Here is an 18100-nt window from a genome sequence, read left to right on the forward strand (position 1 = left end):
TTCTTTTTCCTGCTTTGTAGATTTTCAAAAGACATTGGGATTGGGTGAACAAGGATCTTTTACAGCACAACTTACTCACGTATGATATAAATGGTAAAATTTTACAATGCAGTTCAGTGACTGTATAAGGCGCCTGTTGTCTGTGTGCACCTTCAAAACTGGCTGGTTCCCCATCCCTTTTGGTGTAAAGCAGGGAGATGTGCTGTCACCTTCATTATTCTCTCTTTATTTTATTTAAACGGTCTGGTGGATGAAATCAAGGAGGCCAACCTTGGTATTTATATTGACGATACAAATTTATGTATCTTACCGTATGCTGATGATATTTTTCTCCTGGCAGAAACAGAAACAAATTTACAAATGATATTATAATATAATGAATATTAGATATTCTAAGTGCATGGTGTAAGAATTGGAAACTGGCTATACATAGGGACAAAACACAAATAATGCATTTTACAATGAGAAGCAGTTCCGCGTTCATGTATGGTCTCTCTCCTTTAGCATACACAAGTTCATATAAACACCCAGGATTGGTCTTCAGTGAGTTCATGAGCTTCACAGAGGCAACTAAGCTCCGCTCAGAGTCCACAGGGAGAGCTCTGGGCTAGTGAATAAAATTAAAGCAGTTCTAAGTAATTCATGCCCCAAGAGGCCATGAGTGCCTCTGCAGGTGTCGTAGCATGTTGTGTTTTTTTACTCATTAATTGTCTGTGGGAGTAAATTATATTCTAAGAGCACAAAAAAAGGGAGAGGGGGATATTGTACATCCAATTACACAATGGAGATCATTTTTTTCACTCACTGTATTTACTTTACTGTAAATACTGTTTAAGTGGCGCTAGCCCGCAGTTAGCTTTGCCCGTTAGCCTGTTAGCGCCTTCGTGATTACATTAGTGTGTATTGGTGACTCCGACCCGTCGGCAGGAAAGTTGCAATTTCTTGGTTTTCTGGCCAGAGACACCAGGGGGAGATGAAAGACCCCACAATCACTTAGAAAAGGATTTATTATGGTGAATAAGTTCTTTCGTGTTGCTGAAGAGGACAAACTTTGTTCCCTGTGTGACTTGAATGTGATGGAGGATGAGTTACATTTTGTTTTATATTGTCCACTTTATTTTGTACATTCCACTAAACCACTATCATAGTAAGATGGAAGTAGCTCAAATTCTGGGTGGTGATCTATTGGTGATTACTGGGCAACACCTTTCCCATATCACAAATCATGTTCCGCTTTGTGTGGAGTAAATTGAACTTCATACTTAGGCGCGTTTAAGTTCATGTTAGATGCACCAGTCTCTTCTTTGGGGCACATATAAAGTTCCTCAGAGCATTTTTGAACACCATAGTGACATTATTCTGAGTGACTGTGAGTGAGTAATGAGTAATGCAGTCAAAACAACTTAACAAACAGTCCAGTCACATTCATACTTAAAATCCTTTATCGACACTAAAGTCACAGGTCAGTGAGTATAAGAATGTGAATTTACCGGTGGGTCCATGTATGTGAAGAATATTTTCCAGCCTTGTCCCCGTTCCCAAGGGGCCACAAAGTCTGAGGACTGTAAGCTGATTAGAGCTGAAAAACTGCAGGGCAAAGCTGGTGTGGGTTATTTGGGCTGTGCTGTGGGTCTGAGGAGGTCATTTAAAAGACATTGGCTAGTTTTTGAAGTAGAACAGTTTTGTCAGGGAAAGCATGTACTTGAGTATACATGACTGTGTGCGCCAGGAGAGGCCTTGAGGACCTCGTGGTGTATGTCGACCCACCTAAAACCTGCGAGTGTTGTTTTGATTTTGAACGATTTGAGTCTTTCAGACAGGTTGAAATTGCTCATATCTGAGCACCTCACATGATTGGGATAGTTCAGAGGACAGAGAAGCTCATGCTAAAGGAGTGATTGTGGACACCGGGTTGATACTCACTGTGAGCTACAAAGACTGCTGAACCGTGGATCCTCGCACTCGAGCTTGGATTAGGATTTGGAAAGCATGCAGGACTCTGGCATTTATTCTCCTTCCTGTTGGACACTGGCTGACATTGAGAGAGGTAAATAATGTAAGCAGAATGTGGTTATTATGTCCAATGAAGTGCCTGTAAGCTTAATTAGAACAGTACTGGTACTGGTCCAGCGTTGCAGAACCAGGGCAAAAAACCAGGCAGGATGTTTCACCTTCTAGAGAACACATGAAAAAAATATATATTGTGTATTATGTACTTAATTCTTCATGATTGCTTTTTATATGGTTTTATGGTATTTTGTCATTATTTCATGTTTTGTTTCTTATAATTTATGTCACCCCTGAATCAACTCAATCTTTTGCGCTCAAACAGTTACTCAGAAATACTCATACAGTACTTTTTTACTCTTACTTGAATACATATTTGGGTCAGTACTTTTTACTTCTACTGCAGTAAAATTATTATTAAAGGGATATTTCAGGATTTTTGACATAGGGCCTCATTTCCTAGTTATCCAGAGTGTTGCTGATTTCTGGAGATATTTTTTGGGTAATTTATGCAGTTCTTCTGTTTGAAGAGTTACGTGGCGCTAGGCTAATACAAGGCTAGCATTTCTATGGTATCAGCTAGCCTGCATTAAAAACAGTCTTACACACTCCACAGTGCACCTGAAGCAAATCACTTATAACAACAGACTATATATGTCTGTGTCCATAGAATAATTTTTGGAATATTACTGATCTTGCATCACATGAATGATCGCATTTTGAGGGACTATTTTCTAGCAGATCACTCCGCCGCTGCGTAGCTTATACAACCATGAAGCTGATGCTGCTCAAATATAAGTTATTTTAAATGCAAAATGGTTAAAATTACTCTATCGACACAGACATTTATATGGTTAGTCTGGCGTTATAAGTGATTTGCCTCAGGTGCAATGTGGAGTCAGACTGTTTTTAATGCAGTGTAGCTGATACCATAGAAATGCTCTAGCCTTGCACTAGCCCAGCGCCACCTAACTCTTCAAATATAAGAACTGCATGAATTACACACAAAAAATATCTCCAGAAATCAGCAACACTCTGGATAACTAGGAAATGAGGCCCTATGGCCCTAAAAATCCCGAAATATCCCTTTAAGTAACTTTACTCTTGTTTCAATATTATTTTGGCTGCTCTTCCCACCTCTGGGTTTAAGCAAATCCATGACGCAGTAAAACACATCAAGCTAATTGCTAACCTCTAGCATAAGGTTTTCGCACTTGAATGAACAGAGTGGACTTTTGCTTTCTTTGCCTCCACATTTGCACATGTTACTCACTACGAGCCCATAATACAGGTAAAAACCTGGAGTAAAACGACCTCATGATGACCTTGACCACCTCACAGCTGAACACTGTGCGCTCAGATCAGTCGCTAAGCTAATTCTGGTTTCATTTGTTGGTATCACGGTCACATGGCGTTTGAATTGATCCGGTCAGTATTGCATCAGAGCAATTCTGAGCTATGAGGTCAAATGTCATTGACTTTTAACAAGCAACACAGTGAACAGCGCTCACAGTGACGCCTGCAGGCCTGAATGTTAATGGAGATTGATTTATTCAGGGCAAAATTAGAAAATGTTGCGACTAATAGATCAGTTTCAGTCAATAAAGGAACTGACTGTCTCTGTCTGTGTGCTTGTTAAAGAACAGTTGAATATGGAAATATGGTTAGTTAAAAGATAATTAATTAGAGCATTTAAGCAAAATTTGATTCTAATGTGTTTTATAACTCATTTAAAAGCAAATATTTCCCTGTTCATTCTTTTTTTTTTTTTTACATGTTGAGCTAGAACACTTACTTATAGGAGGATAATTCACTCAGGACTGTTAGCCAAAAGGATATTGTGTTCTTATATTTCACTATATTGACCCAAATGATTGCAGATTGTGTTCAGCATGTTAAGAACACAAAATGCACCTAAAATGTGACTAAAAAGGCAGAGAAATGTTTATAAAAGCCCATAGGGACAAGTGCTGCTTCTGCTATAAGACTTCTATTACAGTCTGTCAGTGTTTATATCTGTCAAATAAACCAAATAAATAACATAAACATTATTATATGATATTATATCCTGTGGGACCCATCAATAATTCTGAGTAGCTTTAGAGTGAGTTTTTTTATGTTGATTTTATTGTTTGGTAAATAAATGTAAGCATGGCTGTCTCTATCATTATTCTCTTTTACACAGTGTCTCCGGCAGCAGAGCGGTTGCGCCACATTTTGGGGGATGATGACGGCACACCCAACCCCACTATCTTCACCGAAATGGACACTCTACAGCACGAGGGAGGGGAGCTCCAGTGGAAAGAGTCGGCGAGGTACCAAGTTACTCCATATTTCTTTGAGGACTGGTATTACATGGTACAACCTTGGAAGACATTTCTGAAAACAAGCACTTTTCCAGATGGGTGAAGTTTGAGGAGAAGGTGGAGGAAGGGGGAGAGAGATGGAGCAAGCCTCACGTGTCCACACTGACCCTTCACAGCCTGTTTGAATTGCGCACATGTCTCCAGACTGGCAGCATCTTGCTCGATCTGGAGGGAAATTCTTTGCCGCAGATTGTGGGTAAGTTCTCTAATCGGCTTCTAGTGTTGCCCAGATTGACGTTACAATTTGTTTCATTTTAGATGAGATACTGGAACGGCACATCGCTGATGGCCTAATTGCTCCGGATTTAAAGGAGAAAATCAGTTTTGTGCTTCTGAGAAAGCATCGTCACCAGACCAAGAAACCGATCCACCGCTCATTGGCAGACATCGGGAAGCCCTCCAGTTCAGCTCCGAGTAAGCCTCCCTCCCTGCAACATTCATCACCTTTTTTCTCCAACTAACAAAATCTGTCAGTAACTGCATCCGACTGCTTTTGTGTCACTTCCGTTCTATAACCACTATCAGGCCGTAGTCCTGTTAACCTGAGTCGTAGCACTAGTACAGCTTCTGGGATCCACCGCTCCACAGAAGACCTTCGCTCTCGCCAGTCGAGCAGCCTTAGCCGCCTGCGTGAGTCGAAGCACCACATGCATGCACCTGCCTCATTCCCAGGAGCTAACTTCATATCAGACGCTCAGATATTTTGTTGGATATATTTGGCCTTATTGTGATAACCGGTCAGTTACTGTAAAAGTGTAGCGCTTTTGTCCTCTTTCTTTGAATTGTTTTTCCTCTTCCATTTGTTGTACAATATTGTATACATGCTGTATTACTCTCACTGAGACCAGGCTGACACTGGTTTTATTCACAGATTACAACCAGAGCCGAAGCATGAATGATATTTCAGACACACCAAGCACAGACCAGGTAAAATTGTTGTCTTTTTTTGTCTATTTTGTACAATGGCAGTTGTCCACCCGCTTCATGAGATGTTTTTTATTTCTTTATTTGGTTCCGTACACGGGTTCAGACCACGACCCCAGTCAGGGACCCTCACTGTGAAAACAAATTAATGATAGAGATCAGGATAGTGCCAGGTTTTGTGATATATTTACCTTGTTTGCTTTGTCATTTGTCCATGGTTATGCATACATCCCATCCAAAAAAAACAGAAATCCTCAAAATTAATCCAGGAGGGTCATAGAGGTGCCAAGCTAACATACAGTACATACAGACACTAGGCCACTGAAAGGTCCAATACATATTACTCATGAGATACTAAAGCATAGACCAAATAAACTGATTAATGGAACCAGCGAGTTGGTGAGATATAAAGCACATGGTGAAGTGACAGATTGTAAATACATTTTTATTCTCGCACTCACTATATGTCTCACGTTTGAGTTCAGGAGGAGAAATCACCTTTTCACTTGTAAATGGAGCCCAATTAAATGCAGTTCTGTGATTATCAAGTTACTGGTGTTTTGCTTCGGGGCACAACATCAACCAATCACGACAAGCTGCAAAGAAAATGAAACAATATCAATTACAACTCAGGATAAAAAGATTTAGCATTTTGACAATGTTTTAGTAAAAATGATCAAAATGATTTAACAGCAGTAACTTTTGATAAAGGCACATGACCCACCAAATTGGTCCCATCACCCACTGTTGGTGTCTCTGGACTGGTGGGCCAGTTTCCAGCCACACCCTTTATGTTTTCCATCTTCTCGTCTAGTTAAAGAACAAGTTTATGAAGAAAATTCCCCGTGATGCTGAGGCTTCCAACGTCCTTATTGGGGAGGTGGACTTTCTGGACAAACCATTTGTTTCTTTTGTGCGCTTATCTCAGGCCACTACTCTGGGTGGTCTTACTGAGGTGCCTGTCCCGACCAGGTGGGTGCCCACACTGTCAGACACATTTGTTCAGCTCTTTTGTGGCCTCTCCACTCAGATCCATGTTTCCCCATAGGTTTCTCTTTATTCTGCTCGGTCCACATGGCAAAACCAAATCCTACAATGAGATTGGCAGAGCTATTGCCACACTTATGGTGGATGATGTAAGCGGAAATAGAATATACTGTTATTAATACATAAATAAATGGAGCATTGAAGAAACTGTATTTTAATTGTGATTTACCTTATGTACCAGCTCTTCAGTGATGTTGCTTACAAAGCTCGAGACAGAGGGGACCTGATTGCTGGTGTTGATGAGTTTCTGGATGAAGTCATTGTTCTTCCTCCGGGGGAATGGGACCCTAAAATTCGCATAGAACCTCCGAAAAAAGTCCCCTCTGCAGAGATGAGGTGTGTTTGTACGTTTTCTCATCCACTTAACGAATTTCTCGACTGCGTATTAGTTGTTATGCCTTTTTGACCAAAGGAAGTCAGTGCTCAACCTGAATGAGCTGGGACAAATGAATGGCTCAGCTGGAGGAGCAGCAGTAGCAGAAGATGATGAGATGCCACCTCAACACGAAATTGGAGAGGAACTGAAATTTACTGGAAGGTATAACTCTATCTGGTGTGGTTAGGCATGGCTCCGTGTTTTATGTTTTTTTTTTCCATGAAGGTTTTGCGGTGGATTATGGCTGGACATCAAAAGAAAGGTTCCTTGGTACTGCAGTGATATCTACGATGGCATACATATCCAGTCCATCTCTGCTGTTCTCTTCATCTACCTTGGTTGCATCACTAATGCCATTACCTTTGGAGGCTTGCTGGGAGATGCCACTGACAATTACCAGGTTTCACAAAAAACACCATTGTCAAATATTAATGGTACAACAAGTAACCTTCTCCGTATGCTCTGATTTTAGGGTGTGATGGAAAGTTTTCTTGGCACTGCTTTGGCTGGAACTGTGTTTTGTTTGTTTGGTGGTCAGCCTCTCATCATTCTCAGTTCTACTGGACCCATCCTTATATTTGAAAAACTACTTTATGAATTTTGCAAGTAAGAAACACCACTGATATCATAAAAAATACTTATAATATTGATTGCTTAACTGTGTCCTTTGACAGGAATAATAATGTGGACTACATGGAGCTGCGTCTGTGGATTGGCCTTCACTCCTGTGTGCAGTGTTTTGTGCTGGTTCTGTCAGATGCCAGCTACATCATCAGATACATGACACGCTTCACTGAAGAGGGTTTCTCGAGCCTCATCTCCTTTATATTCATCTCTGATGCCATCAAAAAGATGGTACGTGTTATCTGCATGAAGAGATCACCATGTTAGGAATGAACTGACTGGATTTCATATGTTTCATACAGGTAGGAGCCTTCAAGTATTACCCAATCAACCGCGGTTTCAAGCCCGACTTCATCACATCCTACAGATGTGATTGTCTTGCTCCAGATCAGGGTGAGTTTTCGCTCTTACCTTGGTTTTCAATTTGACATTCTTTGAGATAAAGTAAAATATTGTGTTTCTTTCTGCTTTGCTTCCGGACTCTGACAAAGTAAGCACTGTTTAATGACCTTGTTGATAAGCTACAGTAGGCTGTGGGTAATATTTTCTGCATATGTTTGGTTTATATTACCCTTAAAATGTCTGTATATGTTGCTATATTTCACAGCACCTGCACTGGGCTTCAATGTTGCAGCACCATTGGCAGATGACAACATGACTCTTCTGGTCAGTGACGATTGTCATCATTTTATGCAATATATATGCATATATATTTTGATGTACATTGTAAACTGTAATCATTTTGTTTTATGTGCAGTTTAATTTGACTGACATGGGCTATAGCCAGCTCAGTAAGAAAGAGTGTTTGAAGTTTGGTGGTTCTCTGGTGGGAAAGGCCTGTAAGTATGTCCCGGACCTCGCGCTCATGTCCTTCATCCTCTTCTTCGGCACCTACTCGATGACTATCTCACTCAAGAAGTTCAAGTTCAGCCGCTACTTTCCAACTAAGGTAAGAGATGCTGTGAGGTCACAACCTTTAAGCTTATATTTTCCGAGACAGTCACAGCATGTTTTATTCCTCATCATACCTGCATGACCTTCCCTGTTATGTAGTGTTTTAACGGGTTCACTTTTTGTTTATTTTGGTACAAATATACTGATATTAGCATTTATGTTTGATGTGCACTTCATATTTCATTCAGGAAGTACTTTCAGTGTAAATACAGTTACATTGACCTTGGCCCATGCATACAAGGATGTGTCCTTTACCCAAATGTGTTTTCCAGTTGCGCTCCCTGATCAGTGATTTTGCCATCATCATAACTATCCTGGTTTTCTGTGGTTTGGATTGCCTGCTGGACTTGGGCACCCCTAAACTCCATGTCCCTACACAGCTCAAGGTCCACACTGTCCCAATGCGTTCCCCGTTATTCTCCATTTCCCTATTTTAACCCTTGAATCAGGTAACTAACTATGTTTCCTTGAACACTGATTTTTTTACTAAGTTTTCTCATTTCTTTCTTTACAAATTTGATTTCTTTCTGCGCTCCTCTAACCCACAACTGCTATGTACTGGGATCTCTGGTAGCTGCGGAAGCTAATTAGTGATTTTGCCATCTTTATGTCAATCATGACCTTTGTGGGTCTGGATATGCTCATGGGCTTAGACACACCAAAACTGATTGTTCCAACAGAGGTCAAGGTAATCCATGCACTCATTTCTCTATGACTAATATTATCCGTCTAATTTTTCCAAGCTAATGTCACACTTTGTCATTAGAGTTTTTGTAGGAAGTTAAAGTTTAATCTCTCTTCTACACACTATAGCCCACGCGACCGGACCGTGGCTGGTTAGTTATGCCGTTTGGCAAGAACCCCTGGTGGTGGTACATAGCCAGCGCCGTCCCAGCTCTCCTTGTGTCTATACTCATATTCATGGACCAGCAGATCAGTGCGGTCATTGTCAATCGCAAGGAAAATAAACTTAAGGTCTGTTCTCACAAAACATGTTCAACAACTGGTGTAAAGAGCCATGAAGTGATATATTTTTTAATGGGATTGCAGAAAGGATGTGGCTATCACCTAGACCTCTTCTGGGTGGGAGTCCTGATGGCTGTGTGCTCCTTCACGGGTTTGCCTTGGTATGTAGCTGCCACTGTGATCTCCATTGCTCACATCGACTCATTGAAAATGGAGAGCGAGTCCAGTGCCCCTGGAGAGCAGCCGCAGTTCCTCGGCGTCAGGTCAGACCATACAGTCAAAAACACTGTTGTTGATGTGTCTCTCAGCGTTGTGGTAAAGTCATATTGTTCATATTCAGGGAACAGAGGCTCACGGGGATTCTGGTGTTCGTCCTGACAGGACTATCGGTCTTCCTCGCTCCTGTGCTACAGGTTTGTAGATCCAGTATTACCAGTACTTTGAAAAACTTTTGTGATGCATGAGGGAAATTGCAAGACCACAGAAACTAAAATGTTGAACGATCATTAAATTAGCAGAAAATAGCTAAATTAATAAAAGTAACAATATGAATACAATAAGCACAAAATCAGCAAAATATACCACTACCATCATTTTTTTAAATGAATTTACAAAATAATCAAAATACAGGAAAATATAAACCAAGGCACAGTCAATAGTCTAGTGGTCGAAAAAGCTGCCGCCACATTGTTCTCAGTGTCGTGGGCTTGAGCCCCAACTCCCACAGGTAGATAAATGATAGATTAAAACTCAAACACCCATCTATCTCTCTTTTAGTGTAATATAGTACATATATATATATATACCGTGTATACTTTACAGGACTCTTCCTTGACTCACACTTGCCTACTTGTAATTAATCTGTTTGTATTTCAGTACATCCCAATGCCTGTCCTTTATGGTGTTTTCCTGTACATGGGGGTAGCTTCATTAAGTGGCATACAGGTAACACACTCACTTTCAATCAGTGTGTTCTGTCTTTGCTTTGATTCGACTGATTTGTCAAGAATTTTATCTGTGAAAAAGACTGCACATTTACTCCAATAACACTGCATTTATTCAGGCCTTTTGATCCAAGTGGATCTTCCTCAGGTCATGGAGGTCAGGTGACCTGAGGAGGATGAATAAATGCAGTCTTATTGGTGTAAGTGTGCAGGCCTTTTCACTCTTCACTGTAGTTGCACCTGGTGATGTGCTTGTACGTTCAAGAATTTTATCTACAATGTCACTTTGTTAAGTTTTTTTCCTTAACACTTTATTACTCTGTCATGGAGACATGAAGGAATAGGAGCTTGGACGATCACATCTCAGCTTCCATTTTCTTTTGCAGTTCTGGGAACGAATCAAACTGTATCTGATGCCAATTAAACACCAACCGGACTTCTCCTTCTTGCGCCACGTTCCTCTTAGACGTGTGCATCTCTTCACACTGATCCAAATTGTCTGTCTGGCGGTCCTCTGGATCCTCAAATCCACATTCCTGGCCATTATCTTCCCAGTTATGGTTGGTATATATTTGTTAAGATTTTTCATAAATGTTTTTTTTTCTTAAATAATGTTTTTGATTTCTAATTTTCCACACTATAGGCATATAAATAATGGTTATACTACTCTTAAATTGATAAACTGAAAGAATATATAGTGTCTGCACACTTTTAAGCATCTGTAATGCATTGGTAAAAACATTAACAACGCGTTCCATATTGTTCATCATTTACATCTTAGAACATGTGTAACCTGTGTCGCCGCACCTTCTCTGTGTCTGGCTAGGCTCAAATCAGGAATGTTTAAGATCTTATAGGGTCTAAACATCATGGTCAGAACTGTCATTTCAATAAATCATTAAAAAATGATGATGAATGCTTCTCATTTGTTCAGTTACTGCAGTAATCGTCTGTGACCTGTGCACAGATTCTAGGATTGATGGTGGTTCGAAAGCTACTGGACTTCGTTTTTTCACAACACGACTTGGCCTGGCTCGATGACATCCTGCCAGACAAAGACAAAAAGAAGAAAGAGGATGACAAAAAGAAAAAGAAAGAGAAGACGGAGCAGCCTGATAGCGATGAGGAGGTGATACATGCTGTAGTTTTTCTTGGAAGAACATCTGTTGTTATGTGTCTTGCCCTTGCTTTGTGTTCTCAGACTAATACTGTATGTTTCTCCTCTGCCCCACAGTGTTGCTGAAAAGGCACTGTATAACACTGTCTATGGACTTTAACTGTGTAACCCTATAGTGTATAAGAGGTCAACTGTCATACTCAAAGGCTGTGGGCAATAAGAAAATGCAGGTTTTTAAACAATCTGTATCATTTGTTCAATCGATTTTGAAATTGAAAAAATAAATCCAACTTTCAATCTGATGCTTAAAGAGAAATACTCAATTGGTAAGCACAGAGCGTGATTTTATCATCAATAATCATTTATTCGTCTTCAACAGCCAAAGGTTTCTCTGTATGTTACTGTCTGGATCTGTTCAAAAGCAGGACCGTGTGTTTCTTAAATGTAGCCTACTTAACAAGAATGTACCTTCGTAGATGTTGATGCTTCAACAACTTCTTGTTGCCATCTATCAAAAGTTTATTTTATCAAGTTTAATTTATTTTCTTACACGCCCCGGTCCGTGTTTCTTTTTCAACAAACCTTGAGTGTAGCATGACCCCACACTATTACATGCGCACTAAAATGTTTTGTTTCTCATAAAAAGTTCCATAACGCACCTTGAAGTCCTTACTTGTAAGAATAAGTACTGGTATTTGCCTACACTTTTGAGTATGACACTGGCGAGCGTAGTGCATGCCTGTCTTACAAACATGTGATCTTATATCAAGCCATTGTAAAGAAAAGTAAACTTGCCCCGCATGCTCTTTCCATTTATTATTTTGTCAGCCTCAAAACCCCGTCCCCTGTCCCCAGAAGATAAATATGGAGTTAATAGATCCTTCAACTGGACCAGACCCCATGTCTATCTACCCCCCTTCCCGAAACCAAGCCACTAACTGTAAGTACCTATTCCCCACCTAATTTAATTTATTATTTTATTTGGTTGGGACAGTGCATGTTAAGGAACACACCACACTCTCAAACACACTCACTTTAGTGGTAGGGGAAACCGGAGTTCCCCGTGGAACGCTATGCAGACATGGGGAGAACATATACCTCGCCCCGTCTAGGTGTGAAGCACGAGCGCTAACTGCTGCACCACCGTTAATAGCTTATTTTTGCATTGGCATTTTTCTTGCTTTAAATTTTTCACAGCTTACTTCGGTACATTAAAAGTAATAAAATAAAAGTGTTCCAGACCGTTTCTTGTATTTTGAGGGCTAAATTTTCTTTAAAAAAATAAATGAAATCACAGCGTAGGGGGCCCCTGAGCTGGCGAGAATACTGACATCTGTGTGCGGTTGCACATGTCTGTGAGGAGTTCGGAGAGGCCATAGAGGAGGACTATTGGTCGGCCTCAAAGAAATTCTAACCATCCGGTGCCTCAGGAGGGGGAAGCCGTGCTTCATCAACATTGTTAACAGTGCACGTGGGGAGCTGCTGACCTCAACTGAGAATTAGAGTGAACCTGGCCCCCCATCATACTCAAATTTAAATGAAAAATATGTCAATCGTTTGTGCTGTTTTGTGCTGTAAAAATCTTCTTTTGTGCTGTTATCGTTTTTGAGATATTGATGATTGTTTTTTGCATGCAGTGTGTGTTGCCGTGCTCCTCTGACACGTGCACGTGCCTCAGAGGAGGACGAGGGTGAACACCTTAAGGCTCTAAAGTTTGTAAAAGTTTAAAAACCGAACCAGCACAAATGGAAATCTTTACAGCACAAAACAGCACAGATGTAGAGGAAGCGGTGACACCATTTTTACCCATTTTGGAACTTTATAATGAGCAAGGTGACCTCAGATCTGACCAATAAAACAATCATTAATATCTCAAAAACCGTAACAGCACAAACAAAGATTTTTACAGCACAAACGATTGACATTTTTTTCATTTAAATTTGAGTATGATGGGGGGCAGGTTCACTCTAATCAACTGAATGTCGTCCAATAGTGGAAAGAGTACTTCGAGGATCTCCTCAATCCCAGTTTGCCGTTTTCCGATGAGGAAGCAGAGACTGGGGACTCGGAGGGAGACTCGCCCATCACCTGAGCTGAAGTGGAAAGCTCCTCGGCGGCAGGGCCCAGGGGTGGATGAGATCCGTCCTGAGTACCTTACGTCTCTGGATGTTGTAGAGACGTGTCAGCCAAGACACGTCTCTACAACATCGCTTGGCGGTCAGGAACAGTGCCTCTGGATTGGCAGACCGGGGTGGTAGTCCCTCTCTTTATTCGGTCGTGTTCCTTGTGGTGTCTTCTGGGGGTGCTCTGGGAGTATCTGGTCCGGGGCCTTTTGCTAAGGGCCGTCCGTTCCCTGTATGACCTCACTAGGAGCTTGTTCACATTGCCGGCTAGAGTTGTTCCCTAGCCATATTATCGTCCATCGTGATGGATGAACCAACGTCACAATTCAGAGCCTCCATCGTGATACCACGCCCCCTCCTGTCAGAAACATGCACTGATCTTCTGTCGGCCTATTTACAACGTGTGTCAATGCCACTGTGCTGCGTTTATCTCCTGATGAACGAACCGAGCAGCAGCGGTTTTTGCAGATTTGTTGTAAGCCTGAGTTTGTTTGGCTTGATTTGTACACTGATCTTCCTCCTTTTCGAGCAAGTATGAAGCTCAAGGTAGACGAGTTCTCAGTTCTCTGCTCATCAGAAGTTCAGCTGGAGATTTCAGACACTCCAGTGGTGAAGTCCAGTAGTTAAGCAACGTTAGGTAAATGTCACTGCGTGTTTCTGCTGACTTTCACAATCTGCTCTGCCTTTTCTGCCAAGCCATTTGACTGTGGAAACAGTGGGTTTGATGTTACGTGCTTGAACCCATAGTTTTCAGCAAAGTCCTTGAACTCTTGGCTGCTGAATGGACGTCCGTTATCACTTACCACTGTCACGGGGATTCCGTGTCTCGAAGGAATCGCTTTGCAGTGCTTGTTTTGCAGTAATGTCTGTGAGAAAAGCAACTTCTGGGTCGTTTTAAAAGTAGTCCACCATAACAAGGCTCCAAGGCTTATCTGCTGAGAGCTAGAAGTGGCTCATTTTGTTGTTGGTGTCTGTGTTGTTGACATGTGTCGCAGCGTTGGATGTAACTGTCAATGTCTTTGTTCATTTGTGGCCAGTACAGTAAAACTCTTGTTTTACTGTACTGGCCACTTTTCAATGCCAAAATGTCCTTCATGTGTGAGATATAAATTTGTGAGTGCATTGAAATTGGTACCACAATCCTTTTTCCTTTCAGAAGAACTCCTTCCCCCACGGACACACCTCTTTGAAGTTTTGGTATGAGTGCCTCAGCTTATGTTCTGCTGGTAAACTAATCTTTTTGATCACATTTTGCAGCGTGTGGTCATTTGATGTAGATCCTGCGATTTGTTTCCATTTGTCTTTCAACACAGACATGTGTTTTTCATGGTATCCACATGCACTTGCATGTGCTGCTTGGCTCCTTTACAGTCCAGAGAAGCTTTTGAAGGCCGAGTTGCAGGCATTGAATGCGTGGTGGTGTGGAGATTGCGATCAGTGGTTTGTGATCCGTCTCTAGTCTATGAATGTCCATAATGTACTGATGAAAGTTTTCGCATCCACCCCTAAATTCTTTTTTTTTCTATTTATGCGTAGTTTCTCTCTGCTCTCTCTGTGTGTGATTGCTCTCACCTTTTTGGGATCCGGTTGTATCCCAGGTACCTCTGTTCATTCAGTTCCAGCCCTGCTTGCTTTGCTTTTTCCATCACTTTTGCCAAGCACTGGTCATGTTCAGCTTGTGTGGTTCCCCATATGACCACGTCATCAAGGAATACTGCAAATTCCACAACATCGAACATTTGCTGTATAGTCTGGTGAAAAACTTTGGATTCAATTTGGTAGAAACCCGATGCCGTGTCCAGTTTGGAGAAGCAACGTGCCAGGTGCACTTGTAATGTCTATCTTCGTTGACAACTTGAAATGATCTCCTTTGATCCACTTATTCAAATCTCTTGGGTCTATGCACAATCTCAGATCTCTTTTCTCTCTTTTGTATTTGGTTGGAAGACAACCAACACCATGAAAACATCACTGTACTTTTTCACCGTTTCATTTGTTGTGTTTGGACTTTCTTTTGAGTTTTTCTGTTGTGAATTAGCAGTATACAGAACTGTGCCATCATTAACATTAATCCTTTTGATTAGTCCCATCTTCTTACTTGCCTTGAGAATCCTAGAATCGGTAGATCGGTCTGATCGATCTACTTCGATCGGCAGAAATGATTCATATTTGACAGAAAGTGCCAGTGTGTCCAACAGGTTACCTACATTTAAAAAAGCAGAACTTAATTATTCTAATCCTAAACTGTAAGAAGAGAGTCTATCCTCTGCTCTGGTGGTGAGGCGTCTGTTTAGTGAGTGGGAGAAGCAGAAATGAGATCACCAACTTAGTTAGTTAAATTAGTTAAATTCACTAACTCTTTCCAACAAACGCGAGAGACTGCGTGATCTGAAGCTCCTCTCTGTTCTCGGGCCATGATGTGTCCGATTTGATTTAAGAGTCCTTTCTCCGCCCTCGGCCGCCACCGCCTGGTCGAGGCGCACTTTAGTACATATTTTATTCGACACATCAGGCAGTAACCTACGAGGCAACAGCGCCACCTTGTGGATGGATGGATGGATGGATGGATGGATGGATGGATGGATGGATGGATGCATGGATATGTATGTATTATATGTATGTATAAATACTTTATGGCTTTATGCCAGGCTGGCCTCCGCCACGGCCCCAGATAAAGCGGAAGAAAATGGATGGATGGACGGACAATATCTGTTATTGATCGCATTGCTCTTTTTCCAGTGTCTTCATGTTTGAAAATAAATAAATTGATATGTGCACAGCACCTTTAGAAATATCTCAGGTCTATATGCATAACAATCCAAGTAATGCGAGGAAATGAAGTATTGTGAATCCGTTATTATAATAGGCTCTTATTAGATAACCATGACTTATTACATACAAATGTAATATCACTACGCGGAATAAGTATCAAACACACTGAAATAGCCAACTTCCCACAGTGTTAGTAATGAATGACGCATGCACAGCCTGTCCGACTGATTTAGATGATGTCCCACATTTGTGTTGGTGTCATGTGAAATCTGTGTTAGATCAGTATTACCCATGTAAAATATGAAGTTTTTTTAAACTGAAACTTGTAAATCCTTTTGCCATCTCACCCCAATTAAAAAAATAAGTAAAACAAACCAATAAAATCGTTTGTTGATCATAGGCCACTGCCTTTATTTATAGATATATATTTATAGATTTATAGATATTATATATATGTTTAAAGCTTTTACTTTCTCCACATATGAACCAGTCCTTTTCGGCCCTGAAATGATGTGTGAAATATTTAACCCACCATATATACACTCTATCATTTAACTTGACTCAAGTGTAACTGTGTGTGTTTTCTGTTGTGTCTGTGCACTTAACAGGAGACAAACCCGTACTCCACGGTCACCTCAGAAGACGATGAGCTGGACCACAGGTAGTGTGTGCTGAAACTGATGATCTGATGTAAACTGGGACACAGTTACACACGTGCATGTGCATTATCAATAGTACAGGACAGTTTACACACTTGTGTTACTTAAATTGTTACCAACAATGACTGTATACGGATAAACAGTTACTGTAAATTACCTGAGTAACATTGAAGTCGAAATTAAATAAGAAACATTTTGTTTGCATTATGTGACTCGAAAGTAGTTTTTTTTTAACAACTACTTTGTTTAATATGACTGTAAGATACTATTGTGAAGAGAATGATTAACTTCTGGTACATTCATTTATTGTAATGAACAGTCATTTATAAATCTCTAGCTGATTTGTCACTCTTTTGTAATAGTGCAGTATTTTGGTTGTTTCTTTACAGTTATCTTTGTTGCATAACATGCTGCATCAACTCTTGTCTTTTGAACTAAAAATACAGTTTTTTTCTATGGATAACCAGCGCCCTCTTGCGCCAGACAAGTAAAATGCAACTAATGAAACATTTGTAACCTGGCTGTTTCTCAGCATCACCGTCCATCTGAAGATCTGCCCCCCCTCGCCTGTCCACTCACAGATGAGCAATGGTTCGGGTGCCTCTACATGGTCTCCTCCTCCCTCGGCACCGTCATCCCCTTTGCCCCGTGTCCATGTCCAGATGGAGACCAACAGGGAATCTGACTTTAACATCCGGAAACACCGCCTTTATCTCCCCAGCTATGAGAGGAGCCCTGAACCAGCCAGAGACTACAGCAAGCTGAGAGCACACTTTGAAGACTCCTGCGCAGAGACCGTTCTGTAGCGATGGCACTAACCTTTCACCTTTGAGTCCAGAGTCAAGATTTTACTTTTTAACAAAGTGTGAAGAAACAACCAAAATGTGTTACGGAAAGGTGTCCCATTTGCAATTATGTTACTGTACAATTTAGCTAGATGTGTGGTCATGTAAATCATGTATCACACAAGTGCCAATGTTTCATTTGTAATTTAAGCTTTGCGTTTTGAAATTAGTATTTAACCTTGAATCATTTGTGAACCATGTGTATACCAAAAATAAACAATGGATTCCATGAACTTAACTGCATCTTGCAAATGAAAGCTGCTGTCTGGGTTTTTTTATTTATGTATCAATGTTTGATCTACTGCTCCAGATCTCACACCACACCAGGCTGCTCATCTCTGCTGCTGAGGAAACAGACTTTATTTAGTATGTGTAA

General features: G+C 40.9%; 1 protein-coding gene across 1 annotated transcript; it reads left to right on the forward strand.

The window, feature by feature from the left end:
- Positions 1-1771: 1771 nt before the first annotated feature.
- Positions 1772-17770, forward strand: slc4a5b (solute carrier family 4 member 5b). The gene is made up of 25 exons (XM_079552298.1): positions 1772-2047; positions 4193-4322; positions 4409-4569; positions 4632-4787; positions 4899-5003; positions 5245-5300; positions 6112-6269; positions 6346-6433; positions 6526-6680; positions 6757-6882; positions 6946-7120; positions 7193-7326; positions 7395-7575; positions 7647-7737; positions 7979-8010; positions 8102-8293; positions 8571-8684; positions 9112-9273; positions 9349-9527; positions 9605-9677; positions 10141-10209; positions 10595-10768; positions 11176-11337; positions 16829-16881; positions 17412-17770. Exons 1-25 carry the CDS (start codon positions 1990-1992, stop codon positions 17683-17685), a joined length of 3258 nt encoding a protein of 1085 aa, XP_079408424.1. The 5' UTR covers positions 1772-1989; the 3' UTR covers positions 17686-17770.
- Positions 17771-18100: the final 330 nt, after the last annotated feature.

The sequence above is a fragment of the Gobius niger genome (assembly GCF_951799975.1).
Source record: "Gobius niger genome assembly, chromosome: 2".
NCBI lineage: Eukaryota > Metazoa > Chordata > Actinopteri > Gobiiformes > Gobiidae > Gobius > Gobius niger.

Coding starts and splice junctions, on each gene's coding strand:
- slc4a5b (XM_079552298.1), top strand. CDS start 1,990: ATGCAGGACTCTGGCATTTATTCTCCTTCCTGTTGGACACTGGCTGAC. Junction 8,011..8,101: donor ATGACAACATGACTCTTCTG/GTCAGTGACGAT, acceptor TTTTATGTGCAG/TTTAATTTGACTGACATGGG. Junction 9,678..10,140: donor TCCTCGCTCCTGTGCTACAG/GTTTGTAGATCC, acceptor TTTGTATTTCAG/TACATCCCAATGCCTGTCCT.